This window comes from Procambarus clarkii, chromosome 6, assembly GCF_040958095.1.
Source record: "Procambarus clarkii isolate CNS0578487 chromosome 6, FALCON_Pclarkii_2.0, whole genome shotgun sequence".
In the NCBI taxonomy this organism is placed as follows: Eukaryota; Metazoa; Arthropoda; class Malacostraca; order Decapoda; family Cambaridae; genus Procambarus; species Procambarus clarkii.
In genome coordinates this window covers 37105100-37120595 of record NC_091155.1, presented here as the reverse complement: position 1 = coordinate 37120595, position 15496 = coordinate 37105100, and the positions used below count along the sequence as shown (strand labels likewise).

The 15496-nt window shown below is 46.4% G+C and overlaps 1 protein-coding gene across 6 annotated transcripts in view; it reads left to right on the top strand.

Annotated features, from left to right (window-relative positions):
* Positions 1-1009: 1009 nt before the first annotated feature.
* LOC123754109 (protein trapped in endoderm-1) overlaps positions 1010-15496 on the top strand; it is a 115157-nt gene continuing 100670 nt past the window's right edge. Inside the window, exons 1-2 of one of the 6 annotated variants that reach the window (XM_069308294.1) lie at positions 1010-1591; positions 1935-3041. In XM_069308294.1, coding sequence (XP_069164395.1) covers positions 2858-3041 — 184 coding nt within the window. In that variant the 5' untranslated portion in view covers positions 1010-1591; positions 1935-2857. Of the gene's footprint in view, positions 3042-15496 lie in introns of all 6 variants that reach the window. The other 5 variants (XM_069308291.1, XM_069308283.1, XM_069308296.1 and 2 more) reach the window with 5 other exon arrangements.

Below are 15496 nucleotides of genomic sequence, written 5' to 3'. Positions count from 1 at the left end.
TATACTCAACAGTCTACCTTATACTCTACAGTCTACCTTATATTCAACAGTCTACCTTATACTCTACAATCTACCTTATACTCAACAGTCTACCTTATACTCTACAGTCTACCTTATACTCAACAGTCTACCTTATACTCTACAGTCTACCTTATACTCAACAGTCTACCTTATACTCAACAGTCTACCTTATACTCTACCTTATACTCAACAGTCTACCTTATACTCTACAGTCTACCTTATATTCAACAGTCTACCTTATACTCTACAATCTACCTTATACTCTACAGTCTACCTTATACTCTACAGTCTACCTTATACTCTACACAGTCTACCTTATACTCTAGTCTACCTTCTACTCTACAGTCTACCTTATACTCTACACAGTCTACCTTATACTCTACACAGTCTACCTTATACTCTACACAGTCTACCTTATACTCTACAGTCTACCTTATACTCTACAGTCTACCTTATACTCTACACAGTCTACCTTATACTCTACACAGTCTACCTTATACTCTACACAGTCTACCTTATACTCTACACAGGACACAACAAGGGTTTAAGTGATGGTGGAGAGGACAGAACAAGTCTGGCAGGATAGTAGGGGGAACAATTAGGATTAACAAGCCTTTATCTAGACTTTCTGTTATAATTAAAGACTAATTACTCTCACCAAAGACTGAATGTAGAGTTAATTAACGTCACAATGTAATTGAAGATGCCGCGGCTAGATAGCCAATCACAGCCCGCTGTAGGCTCGAGTGGGCGGAGCTACGGGCCTCTCCACCAATCACAGTCGTCGCCGGGACTCATCGTAAGAAATAACTACTTTTTCTACTATATTAAGCGATCTACTTCAGCTAGGCATCTTGAGTTAGTAATTACTAGGTGTAATTGGCTGTTAAAGTAGCAGTTTGTTATGTAAATAGTTAAGGAGACGTGATGGCACCTTGTGGCACCTCGCGGCGGAGGTGGCGGACGTGCGGCCGGCAGCGGCGCGACACTCTGGCACCAGTTACCGCCGGACTGTATAGGAGTATGCACGCATCTGCTCTGCGCTCCCACACTGGCTGCCTTTCCCACACTCTCTCTCCCACGTTCCCTGCCTTCCCTTACACTCTCCCAGGCTAGCTGCCCTCTCCCACACACTCCTGGGCAGGTGTCGAACCCCGGACACTGGCAGAGCTGTGAGGAGTGACGCGCCGGGGTGTCTGGCGCCAGTGTTGTAGCCACGTGTGTCAGGCTCACTCAGGGTTCGACCCCTCCCACAGTGGTCACTACTCCCTCCCACAGTGGTCACTACTCCCTCCCTCAGTGGTCACTACTCCCTCCCACAGTGGCCCCAGGAACACCAGTGCTCCTTTGTGCAACACACTCGGTGTTACTTATAAGGCTCTTCAGGGAACACAAGTAACACAGGACCCGTGTATCACCACCAGCAGGGAGCCTGTCCAAGTAACACCAGCAGGGAGCCTGTCCAAGTAACAGCAGCAGGGAGCCTGTCCAAGTAACAGCAGCAGGGAGCCTGTCCAAGTAACAGCAGCAGGGAGCCTGTCCAAGTAACACCAGCAGGGAGCCTGGCCAAGTAACAGCAGCAGGGAGCCTGACCAAGTAACACCAGCAGGGAGCCTGGCCAAGTAACAGCAGCAGGGAGCCTGGCCAAGTAACACCAGCAGGGAGCCTGACCAAGTAACACCAGCAGGGAGCCTGGCCAAGTAACACCAGCAGGGAGCCTGTCCAAGTAACACCAGCAGGGAGCCTGACCAAGTAACACCAGCAGGGAGCCTGACCAAGTAACACCAGCAGGGAGCCTGGCCAAGTAACACCAGCAGGGAGCCTGTCCAAGTAACAGCAGCAGGGAGCCTGACCAAGTAACACCAGCAAGTAGCCCCACCAAGTAACAGGAGGGCCCCAAGTAACAGCACCAGGTAACACCAGCAAGGAGCCTGGCCACGTAACAGGCAGCCCCACCAAGGAACACCACCAAGTAGCCCCACCACGTAACACGTGACAGGCAGCCCCACCAAGTAACAGGTGACAGCAAGTAGCCCCACCACGGAACACGTGACAGCAAGTAGCCCCACCAAGTAACAGGAGGGCCCCAAGTAACAGCACCAGGTAACACCAGCAAGGAGCCTGGCCACGTAACAGGCAGCCCCACCAAGTAACAGGTGACAGCAAGTAGCCCCACCAAGTAACAGGTGACAGCAAGTAGCCCCACCAAGTAACAGGTGACAGCAAGTAGCCCCACCAAGGAACACGTAACAGCAAGTAGCCCCACCAAGGAACACGTGACAGGCAGCCCCACCAAGGAACACGTGACAGCAAGTAGCCCCACCAAGGAACAGGTGACAGCAAGTAGCCCCACCAAGGAACAGGTGACAGCAAGTAGCACCACCAAGGAACACGTGACAGGCAGCCCCACCAAGGAACACGTGACAGCAAGTAGCTCCACCAAGGAACACGTGACAGCAAGTAGCACCACCAAGGAACACGTGACAGGCAGCCCCACCAAGGAACAGGTGACAGCAAGTAGCCCCACCAAGGAACACCAGCAAGTAGCCCCACCAAGGAACACGTGACAGGCAGCCCCACCAAGTAACAGGTGACAGCAAGTAGCCCCACCAAGTAACACGTGACAGCAAGTAGCACCACCAAGGAACACGTGACAGGCAGCCCCACCAAGGAACACGTGACAGCAAGTAGCTCCACCAAGGAACACGTGACAGCAAGTAGCACCACCAAGGAACACGTGACAGGCAGCCCCACCAAGGAACAGGTGACAGCAAGTAGCCCCACCACGTAACACGTGACAGCAAGTAGCACCACCAAGGAACACGTAACAGGCAACATGGAGGCAACAATGGACTCGCTGGTGTTCGAGACGGACGCCACCGTGCACAGCGAGGCCCCCGGGGGACAGGAAGCCAGCAACTCGTCCATGGGGGACGCCGCCCCCGTCATCCACTACCCGCGGGCCGCCACCATCTTCGCCGCCGCCGCCAGCATCCTCTTCATCCTCGTCGGCATCCTCGGTGAGTATGACGTCACGCTTTGTTGATGTTCCTCCTCCTTGTGACGTCACGCTTTGTTGATGTTCCTCCTCCTTGTGACGTCACGCTTTGTTGACACGTCTTCTTGTGACGTCACGCTTTGTTGACACGTCTTCTCCTTGTGACGTCAGGCTTTGTTGACACGTCTTCTCCTTGTGACGTCACGCTTTCTTGACACGTCTTCTCCTTGTGACGTCACTATTTGTTGACATGTCTTCTCGTGACGTCACTCTTTGTTGACATTTCTCTAGTTTGTGACGTCACCCAGTAGGATGGTTTGTGTATACATATATAACGTGTGTCAGTGTGTCAGTATATATAACGTGTGTCAGTGTGGCAGTATATATAACGTGTCAGTATATATAACGTGTGTCAGTGTGTGGCAGTATATATAACGTGTGTCAGTGTGTCAGTATATATAACGTGTGTCAGTGTGGCAGTATATATAACGGGTGTCAGTGTGTGTCAGTATATATAACGTGTGTCAGTGTGTCAGTATATATAACGTGTGTCAGTGTGTCAGTATATATAACGTGTGTCAGTGTGTCAGTATATATAACGTGTGTCAGTGTGGCAGTATATATAACGTGTGTCAGTGTGTCAGTATATATAACGTGTCAGTGTGTCAGTATATATAACGTGTGTCAGTGTGTCAGTATATATAACGTGTGTCAGTGTGTTGCAGTATATATAACGTGTGTCAGTGTGTGGCAGTATATATAACGTGTGTCAGTGTGTGTCAGTATATATAACGTGTGTCAGTGTGTGGCAGTATATATAACGTGTGTCAGTGTGTCAGTATATATAACGTGTCAGTGTGGCAGTATATATAACGTGTGTCAGTGTGGCAGTATATATAACGTGTGTCAGTGTGTGGCAGTATATATAACGTGTGTCAGTGTGTGGCAGTATATATAACGTGTGTCAGTGTGTGGCAGTATATATAACGTGTGTCAGTGTGGCAGTATATATAACGTGTGTCAGTGTGTGTCAGTATATATAACGTGTGTCAGTGTGTCAGTATATATAACGTGTGTCAGTGTGTCAGTATATATAACGTGTGTCAGTGTGGCAGTATATATAACGTGTGTCAGTGTGTGTCAGTATATATAACGTGTGTCAGTGTGTGTCAGTATATATAACGTGTGTCAGTGTGTCAGTATATATAACATGTCAGTGTGGCAGTATATATAACGTGTGTCAGTGTGTGTCAGTATATATAACGTGTGTCAGTGTGTGTCAGTATATATAACGTGTGTCAGTGTGTTGCAGTATATATAACGTGTGTCAGTGTGGCAGTATATATAACGTGTGTCAGTGTGTGTCAGTATATATAACGTGTGTCAGTATATATAACGTGTGTCAGTGTGTGTCAGTATATATAACGTGTGTCAGTGTGGCAGTATATATAACGTGTGTCAGTGTGTGTCAGTATATATAACGTGTGTCAGTGTGTCAGTATATATAACGTGTGTCAGTGTGGCAGTATATATAACGTGTGTCAGTGTGTGTCAGTATATATAACGTGTGTCAGTGTGGCAGTATATATAACGTGTGTCAGTGTGTCAGTATATATAACGTGTGTCAGTGTGGCAGTATATATAACTTGTGTCAGTGTGGCAGTATATATAACGTGTGTCAGTGTGGCAGTATATACAACGTGTGTCAGTGTGTCAGTATATATAACGTGTGTCAGTGTGTCAGTATATATAACGTGTGTCAGTGTGTCAGTATATATAACGTGTGTAAGTGTGTCAGTATATATAACGTGTGTCAGTGTGGCAGTATATATAACGGGTGTCAGTGTGTCAGTATATATAACGTGTGTCAGTGTGGCAGTATATATAACGTGTGTCAGTGTGGCAGTATATATAACGTGTGTCAGTGTGTCAGTATATATAACGTGTGTCAGTGTGTCAGTATATATAACGTGTGTCAGTGTGGCAGTATATATAACGGGTGTCAGTGTGTGTCAGTATATATAACGTGTGTCAGTGTGGCAGTATATATAACGTGTGTCAGTGTGGCAGTATATATAACGTGTGTCAGTGTGTGTCAGTATATATAACGTGTGTCAGTGTGGCAGTATATATAACGTGTGTCAGTGTGTGGCAGTATATATAACGTGTGTCAGTGTGTCAGTATATATAACGTGTGTCAGTGTGTGGCAGTATATATAACGTGTGTCAGTGTGTCAGTATATATAACGTGTGTCAGTGTGGCAGTATATATAACGTGTGTCAGTGTGGCAGTATATATAACGTGTGTCAGTGTGTGGCAGTATATATAACGTGTGTCAGTGTGGCAGTATATATAACGTGTGTCAGTGTGTCAGTATATATAACGTGTGTCAGTGTGTCAGTATATATAACGTGTGTCAGTGTGTCAGTATATATAACGTGTGTCAGTGTGTCAGTATATATAACGTGTGTCAGTGTGTCAGTATATATAACGTGTGTCAGTGTGGCAGTATATATAACGTGTGTCAGTGTGGCAGTATATATAACGTGTGTCAGTGTGGCAGTATATATAACGTGTGTCAGTGTGGCAGTATATATAACGTGTGTCAGTGTGTGTCAGTATATATAACGTGTGTCAGTGTGTGTCAGTATATATAACGTGTGTCAGTGTGTGTCAGTATATATAACGTGTGTCAGTGTGTGGCAGTATATATAACGTGTGTCAGTGTGTGGCAGTATATATAACGTGTGTCAGTGTGGCAGTATATATAACGTGTGTCAGTGTGTGGCAGTATATATAACGTGTGTCAGTGGTGGCAGTATATATAAAGTGTGTCAGTGTGTGTCAGTATATATAACGTGTGTCAGTGTGTGTCAGTATATATAACGTGTGTCAGTGTGTGTCAGTATATATAACGTGTGTCAGTGTGTGGCAGTATATATACGGTGTGTCCGTGTGGCAGTATATATAACGTGTGTCGTGTGTGTCAGTATATATAACGTGTGTCAGTGTGTCAGTATATATAACGTGTGTCAGTGTGGCAGTATAATATAACGTGTGTCAGTGTGTGGCAGTATATATAAACGTGTGTCAGTGTGTCAGTATATATAACGTGTGTCAGTGTGTTCCGTATATATAACGTGTGTCAGTGTGTGTCAGTATATATAACGTGTGGTCAGTGTGGCAGTATATATAACGTGTGTCAAAGGGGGGTATTGTGTCAGTGGTTATGGGCAGTATATATAAACGTGTGGTCAGTGTGTCAGTATATATAACGTGTGTCAGTGTGGCAGTATATAACGTGTGTCAGTGTGTCAGTATATATAACGTGTGTCAGTGTGTGGCAGTATATATAACGTGTGTCAGTGTGGCAGTATATATAACGTGTGTCAGTATATATAACGTATGTCAGTGTGTCAGTATATATAACGTGTGTCAGTGTGTGTCAGTATATATAACGTGTGTCAGTGTGGCAGTATATATAACGTGTGTCAGTGTGGCAGTATATATAACGTGTGTCAGTGTGGCAGTATATATAACGTGTGTCAGTGTGTGGCAGTACATATAACGTGTGTCAGTGTGGCAGTATATATAACGTGTGTCAGTGTGTGTCAGTATATATAACGTGTATCAGTGTGGCAGTATATATAACGTGTGTCAGTGTGGCAGTATATATAACGTGTGTCAGTGTGTGGTCAGTATAGTATAACGTGTGTCAGTGTGTGTCAGTATATATAACGTGTGTCAGTGTGTGGCAGGTATTATAACGTGTGTCAGTGTGTGTCAGTATATATAACGTGTGTCAGTGTGTCAGTATATATAACGTGTGTCAGTGTGGCAGTATATATAACGTGTGTCAGTGTGGCAGTATATATAACGTGTGTCAGTGTGTGTCAGTATATATAACGTGTGTCAGTGTGGCAGTATATATAACGTGTGTCAGTGTGTGTCAGTATATATAACGTGTGTCAGTGTGTGTCAGTATATATAACGTGTGTCAGTGTGTGGCAGTATATATAACGTGTGTCAGTGTGGCAGTATATATAACGTGTGTCAGTGTGGCAGTATATATAACGTGTGTCAGTGTGGCAGTATATATAACGTGTGTCAGTGTGTGTCAGTATATATAACGTGTGTCAGTGTGTGGCAGTATATATAACGTGTGTCAGTGTGTCAGTATATATAACGTGTGTCAGTGTGGCAGTATATATAACGTGTGTCAGTATATATAACGTGTGTCAGTGTGTCAGTATATATAACGTGTGTCAGTGTGGCAGTATATATAACGTGTGTCAGTATATATAACGTGTGTCAGTGTGGCAGTATATATAACGTGTGTCAGTATATATAACGTGTGTCAGTGTGTCAGTATATATAACGTGTGTCAGTGTGTGTCAGTATATATAACGTGTGTCAGTATATATAACGTGTGTCAGTATATATAACGTGTGTCTGTGTGTCAGTATATATAACGTGTGTCAGTGTGGCAGTATATATAACGTGTGTCAGTGTGGCAGTATATATAACGTGTGTCAGTGTGGCAGTATATATAACGTGTGTCAGTGTGTGTCAGTATATATAACGTGTGTCAGTATATATAACGTGTGTCAGTATATATAACGTGTGTCAGTGTGGCAGTATATATAACGTGTGTCAGTGTGTGTCAGTATATATAACGTGTGTCAGTGTGTGTCAGTATATATAACGTGTGTCAGTGTGGCAGTATATATAACGTGTGTCAGTGTGTGTCAGTATATATAACGTGTGTCAGTGTGGCAGTATATATAACGTGTGTCAGTGTGTGTCAGTATATATAACGTGTGTCAGTGTGTGTCAGTATATATAACGTGTGTCAGTGTGGCAGTATATATAACGTGTGTCAGTGTGTGGCAGTATATATAACGTGTGTCAGTGTGGCAGTATATATAACGTGTGTCAGTGTGGCAGTATATATAACGTGTGTCAGTGTGTGGCAGTATATATAACGTGTGTCAGTGTGTGTCAGTATATATAACGTGTGTCAGTGTGTGGCAGTATATATAACGTGTGTCAGTGTGTGGCAGTATATATAACGTGTGTCAGTGTGGCAGTATATATAACGTGTGTCAGTGTGTGTCAGTATATATAACGTGTGTCAGTGTGTGTCAGTATATATAACGTGTGTCAGTGTGGCAGTATATATAACGTGTGTCAGTGTGTGGCAGTATATATAACGTGTGTCAGTGTGGCAGTATATATAACGTGTGTCAGTGTGGCAGTATATATAACGTGTGTCAGTGTGTGGCAGTATATATAACGTGTGTCAGTGTGTCAGTATATATAACGTGTGTCAGTGTGGCAGTATATATAACGTGTGTCAGTGTGTCAGTATATATAACGTGTGTCAGTGTGGCAGTATATATAAAGTGTGTCAGTGTGTGTCAGTATATATAACGTGTGTCAGTGTGTGTCAGTATATATAACGTGTGTCAGTGTGTGTCAGTATATATAACGTGTGTCAGTGTGTGGCAGTATATATAACGTGTGTCAGTGTGGCAGTATATATAAAGTGTGTCAGTGTGTGTCAGTATATATAACGTGTGTCAGTGTGTGTCAGTATATATAACGTGTGTCAGTGTGTGTCAGTATATATAACGTGTGTCAGTGTGTGGCAGTATATATAACGTGTGTCAGTGTGTCAGTATATATAACGTGTCAGTGTGTGTCAGTATATATAACGTGTGTCAGTGTGTGGCAGTATATATAACGTGTGTCAGTGTGTCAGTATATATAACGTGTGTCAGTGTGTGGCAGTATATATAACGTGTGTCAGTGTGTGTCAGTATATATAACGTGTGTCAGTGTGTGTCAGTATATATAACGTGTGTCAGTGTGTGGCAGTATATATAACGTGTGTCAGTGTGGCAGTATATATAACGTGTGTCAGTGTGTGGCAGTATATATAACGTGTGTCAGTGTGTGGCAGTATATATAACGTGTGTCAGTGTGGCAGTATATATAACGTGTGTCAGTGTGGCAGTATATATAACGTGTGTCAGTGTGGCAGTATATATAACGTGTGTCAGTGTGTGGCAGTATATATAACGTGTGTCAGTGTGGCAGTATATATAACGTGTGTCAGTGTGGCAGTATATATAACGTGTGTCAGTGTGTGTCAGTATATATAACGTGTGTCAGTGTGTGGCAGTATATATAACGTGTGTCAGTGTGTCAGTATATATAACGTGTGTCAGTGTGTGGCAGTATATATAACGTGTGTCAGTGTGGCAGTATATATAACGTGTGTCAGTGTGGCAGTATATATAACGTGTGTCAGTGTGTGTCAGTATATATAACGTGTGTCAGTGTGGCAGTATATATAACGTGTGTCAGTGTGTGTCAGTATATATAACGTGTGTCAGTGTGTGTCAGTATATATAACGTGTGTCAGTGTGGCAGTATATATAACGTGTGTCAGTGTGGCAGTATATATAACGTGTGTCAGTGTGTGTCAGTATATATAACGTGTGTCAGTGTGTGTCAGTATATATAACGTGTGTCAGTGTGGCAGTATATATAACGTGTGTCAGTGTGTGTCAGTATATATAACGTGTGTCAGTGTGTGTCAGTATATATAACGTGTGTCAGTGTGTCAGTATATATAACGTGTGTCAGTGTGGCAGTATATATAACGTGTGTCAGTGTGGCAGTATATATAACGTGTGTCAGTGTGGCAGTATATATAACGTGTGTCTGTGTGTCAGTATATATAACGTGTGTCAGTGTGGCAGTATATATAACGTGTGTCAGTGTGTGGCAGTATATATAACGTGTGTCAGTGTGGCAGTATATATAACGTGTGTCAGTGTGTCAGTATATATAACGTGTGTCAGTGTGGCAGTATATATAACGTGTGTCAGTGTGGCAGTATATATAACGTGTGTCAGTGTGTGGCAGTATATATAACGTGTGTCAGTGTGGCAGTATATATAACGTGTGTCAGTGTGGCAGTATATATAACGTGTGTCAGTGTGTCAGTATATATAACGTGTGTCAGTACTCACCTAGTTGTGTTTGCGGGGGTTGAGCTCTGGCTCTTTGGTCCCGCCTCTCAACTGTCAATCAACTGGTGTACAGGTTCCTGAGCCTATTGGGCTCTATCATATCTACATTATAAACTGTGTATGGAGTCAGCCTCCACCACATCACTGCCTAATGCATTCCACCTGTTAACTACTCACACACTGAACAAGGTCTTTCTAACGTCTCTGTGGCTCATGTGGGTACTCAGTTTCCACCTGTGTCCCCTTGTTCGCGTCCCACCAGTGTTGAATAGTTTATCCTTCTTTACCCGGTCGATTCCTCTGAGGATTTTGTAGGTTGTGATCATGTCTCCCCTTACTCTTCTGTCTTCCAGTGTCGTAAGGTGCATTTCCCGCAGCCATTCCTCATAACTCATGCCTCTTAGTTCTGGGACTAGTCTAGTGGCATACCTTTGGACTTTTTCCAGCTTCGTCTTGTGCTTGACAAGGTACGGGCTCCATGCTGGGGCCGCATACTCCAGGATTGGTCTTACATATGTGGTGTACAAGATTCTGAATGATTCCTTACACAGGTTCCTGAACGCTGTTCTGATGTTAGCCAGCCTCGCATATGCCGCAGACGTTATTCTCTTTATGTGGGCTTCAGGAGACAGATTCGTAGTCCTACGGGTCCGGGTTCGATTCCCGGCGATGCCGGCAAGAAATGAGCACAGTTTCTTTCACCCTGATGCCCCTGTTCACCTAGCAGTAAATAGGTACCTGGGAGTTAGCTGCTACAGGCTGAGCAAATCTGGGAGTGAAGATAGCGAGCAAGATAGTCAGAAGATGGCAAGGTTGTGATAACAGGAGGCAGATAGGGCAATGATAACACAACAGGGGATATCTTGAGGTTATCTTGAGATGATTCCGGGGCTTAGCGTCCCCGCGGCCCGGTCTTCGACCAGGCCTCCACCCCCAGGAAGCAGCCCGTGACAGCTGACTAACACCCAGGTACCTAGTTACTACTAGGTGAACAGGCCCATCAGGGTGACATAAACTGCCCACTGTTTCTCTTTGGCGCCCGAACCCGGAACCACAGGATCACGCGTCCAGTGTTCAGACCACTCAGCCACCGGGTCCCATGACCCCCCCATGGGGTCACGACCCCCCACTGCCAGCTCAGGGCCACAGGGAGGAGCCCTGTAGGGCTGGCCTCAGAGACCCATTGTTGACACACTAACAATGTTCCAAGGTTAGCATTGTTAGTGCTGCCACACCGTGGTCCAGTGGTCCACCCGTGGTCCAGGGGTCCACACCGTGGTCCAGTGGTCCACACCGTGGTCCAGGGGTCCACCCCGTGGTCCAGGGGTCCACCCCGTGGTCCAGGGGTCCACACCGTGGTCCAGGGGTCCACCATGTGGTCCAGGGGTCCACACCGTGGTCCAGGGGTCCACCCCGTGGTCCAGGGGTCCACCCCGTGGTCCAGGGGTCCACCCCGTGGTCCAGGGGTCCACACCGTGGTCCAGGGGTCCACACCGTGGTCCAGGGGTCCACACCGTGGTCCAGGGGTCCACACCGTGGTCCAGGGGTCCACACCGTGGTCCAGGGGTCCACACCGTGGTCCAGGGGTCCACACCGTGGTCCAGGGGTCCACACCGTGGTCCAGGGGTCCACACCGTGGTCCAGGGGTCCACACCGTGGTCCAGGGGTCCACACCGTGGTCCAGGGGTCCACACCGTGGTCCAGGGGTCCACACCGTGGTCCAGGGGTCCACACCGTGGTCCACCAGACTATCACAGCCTCAGTAGACCATCTGAGGATTAGTCTCTGACCTTAACACAGGCTCGTTAAACTCTAATCACCTTAGAGTCGAACCACGTCACTCACTCCCTCCCTCACTCACTCACTCACTCACTCACTCACTGACTCACTTACTCACTCACTCACTCACTCACTCACTCACTGACTCACTCACTCACTCACTCACTCACTCACTCACTCACTGACTCACTTACTCACTCCCTCCCTCACTCACTCACTCTACGGGGGCCGGTGGCCGAGCGGACAGCACGCTGGGCACGTGCTCCTGTGGTCCCGGGTTCGATTCCAGGCGAGAAACAATGGGCAGAGTTTCTTTCACCCTATGCCCCTGTTACCTAGCAGTAAAATAGGTACCTGGGTGTTAGTCAGCTGTCACGGGCTGCTTCCTGGGTGTGTGTGTGTGGAAAAAAACAATAGTAGGCGACAAGAGGTTCAGTTCACTGTGACTTCTCTTGTATCAGGAGAAGCAGCACAAGAACGCTGCTATTTGGCACGAAGACGAGGATTAGGAGGATTAGGGGCAGGATTAGGGGCAGGATTAGGGGCAGGATTAGGACTGGGGGCCAACTCCAGCACTACACACAAACAACACCACAAACATGACATCATTTAACAATGTAAATCAGGAAATCTTTCATGTCAACCTACGTCAGACCAATGCAGCGCTGCAATAAGGCTTGCAATACGATTATTGCGGGTGAGCTAAGAGATTTATCCTCCCAGTATTGGTTCAGTGTGTCAGGGGGACAGGAAGACAGGGTGTATTTATACACGTTAGGCTTTTTTGTGGGTTCCCCCCCCCGCCCCCCCCCCCTCTCTCTCTCTCAAGGTCGAATAGTTGACTCCACCCGACATGCACCCCGTCACCCCACCCCCCACCCCCCTCACACCCCGTCACCCCCTCAACCCCTGCACCACTTCACCCCCTCAACCCCCCCCCCCCCGCCCCCCCCCCTCACCCCAAGAGACAAGACGTTGAGACATATGATACATTGTGACCCATGTTATCACGTGACACTTGTCTGGTCTCAGTGCTGTCTCGCCCCTGTCCCTGGGCCCTGGGCCCTTATCTCTAGGCCCTGGCTCCTTACCCTAAGCCCTGTCCCCTGGGCCGTACCATAGCTCCTGGCCCTCGCTCTATGCCCCGGACAAGACAGTGTGAGTGATCAAGACAGTGTAAGTGTGTGTGTAATAACCTAAGTGTAATTACCTAAGTGTAGTTACAGGATGAGAGCTACGCTCGTGGTGTCCCGTCTTCCCAGCACTCTTTGTCATATAGCGCTATGAAACTACTGACGGTCTTGGCCTCCACCACCTTCTCCCCTAACTTGTTCCAACCGTCTACCACTCTGTTTGTGAAAGTGAATTTACTTATATTTCTTCGGCATCTGTGTTTAGCTAGTTTATATCTATGACCTCTTGTTCTTAAAGTTCCAGGTCTCACGAAATCTTCCCTGTCGATTTTATCAATTCCTGTTACTATTTTGTATGTAGTGATCATATCACCTCTTTTTCTTCTGTCTTCTAGTTTTGTCATATTTAATGCCTCTAACCTCTCCTCGTAGCTCTTGCCCTTCAGTTCTGGAAGCCACTTAGTAGCATGTCTTTGCACCTTTTCCAGTTTGTTGATGTGCTTCTTAAGATATGGGCACCACACAACTGCTGCATATTCTAGCTTTGGCTAGTGTGTGCGCGTGCGTGCGTGTGTGTGCGCGCGCGCGCGCGTACTCACCTATATGTACTCACCTATATGTGCCTGCAGGATCGAGCATTGACTCTTGGATCCCGCCTTTCTAGCTATCGGTTGTTTACAGCAATGACTCCTGTCCCATTTCCCTATCATACCTAGTTTTAAAAGTATGAATAGTATTTGCTTCCACAACCTGTTCCCCAAGTGCATTCCATTTTTCTACTACTCTCACGCTAAAAGAAAACTTCCTAACATCTCTGTGACTCATCTGAGTTTCCAGTTTCCACCCATGTCCCCTCGTTCTGTTATTATTACGTGTGAACATTTCATCTATTTCCACTTTGTCAATTCCCCTGAGTATTTTATATGTCCCTATCATATCTCCTCTCTCCCTTCTTTTCTCTAGTGTCGTAAGGTTCAGTTCCTTCAGCCGCTCTTCATATCCCATCCCTCGTAACTCTGGGACAAGCCTCGTCGCAAACCTCTGAACCTTCTCCAGTTTCTTTATGTGTTTCTTCAGGTGGGGGCTCCATGATGGCGCGGCATACTCTAAGACGGGTCTCACGTAGGCAGTGTAAAGTGCCCTAAAAGCTTCCTCATTTAGGTTTCTGAATGAAGTTCTAATTTTCGCCAGTGTAGAGTACGCTGCTGTCGTTATCCTATTTATATGTGCCTCAGGAGTTAGATTAGGTGTCACATCCACTCCCAGGTCTCTTTCTCGAATCGTTACAGGTAGGCTGTTCCCCTTCATTGTGTACTGTCCCTTTGGTCTCCTGTCACCTGATCCCATTTCCATAACTTTACATTTACTGGTGTTAAACTCCAGTAGCCATTTCCCTGACCATCTCTGCAGCCTGTTTAAGTCCTCTTGGAGGATCCTACAATCCTCGTCTGTCACAACTCTTCTCATTAATTTTGCGTCATCTGCAAACATTGACATGTATGATTCCACTCCTGTAAACATATCATTTACGTAAATTAGAAAGAGGATTGGTCCCAGCACCGATCCTTGAGGTACTCCACTTGTTACTGTTCGCCAGTACGACTTTTTGCCCCTTACCATTACCCTCTGGCTCCTTCCTGTTAGGTAGTTCCTCACCCATACTAGGGCCTTTCCGCTTACTCCTGCCTGCCTCTCAAGTTTGTATAGCAGTCTCATGTGCGGTACCGTATCAAAGGCCTTTTGGCAGTCAAGAAATATGCAGTCTGCCCAGCCTTCTCTGTCCTGCCTTATCCTTGCTACTTTATCATAGAATTCTAAAAGGTTTGTTAGGCATGATTTCCCTGTCCAGAACCCATGTTGGTGCTTGTTTACAAACCCAATGCTCTCCAGGTGTTCAACAAGTCTTAGCCTAATTATTCTTTCAAGTATTTTGCAGGGGATGCTTGTCAGTGATACGGGTCTGTAGTTAAGTGCCTCCTCCCTATCACCCTTTTTGAAAATCGGTACGACATTTGCCTCCTTCCAGCAACTGGGCAATTCTCCCGTGTGTGTGGGCGTGTGTGTGTGTGTGTGTGTGTGTGTGTGTGTGTGTGTGTGTGTGTGTGTGTGTGTGTGTGTGTGTGTGTGTGTGTGTGTGTGTGTGTGTGTGCGTGTGGGTGTGTGTGTGTGTGTGTGTGTGTGTGTGTGTGTGCGCGCGCGCGTGTGTGTGGGCGTGTGTGTGGGGGCGTGTGCGTGTGGGCGTGTGTGTACTCACCTAGTTGTACTCACCTAGTTGTGTTTGCGGGGGTTGAGCTCTGGCTCTTTGGTCCCGCCTCTCAACCGTCAATCAACAGGTGTACAGATTCCTGAGCCTATCGGGCTCTGTCATATCTACACTTGAAACTGTGTATGGAGTCAGCCTCCACCACATCACTTCCTAATGCATTCCATTTGTCAACCACTCTGACACTAAAAAAGTTCTTTCTAATATCTCTGTGGCTCATTTGGGCACTCAGTTTCCACCTGTGTCCCCTTGTGCGTG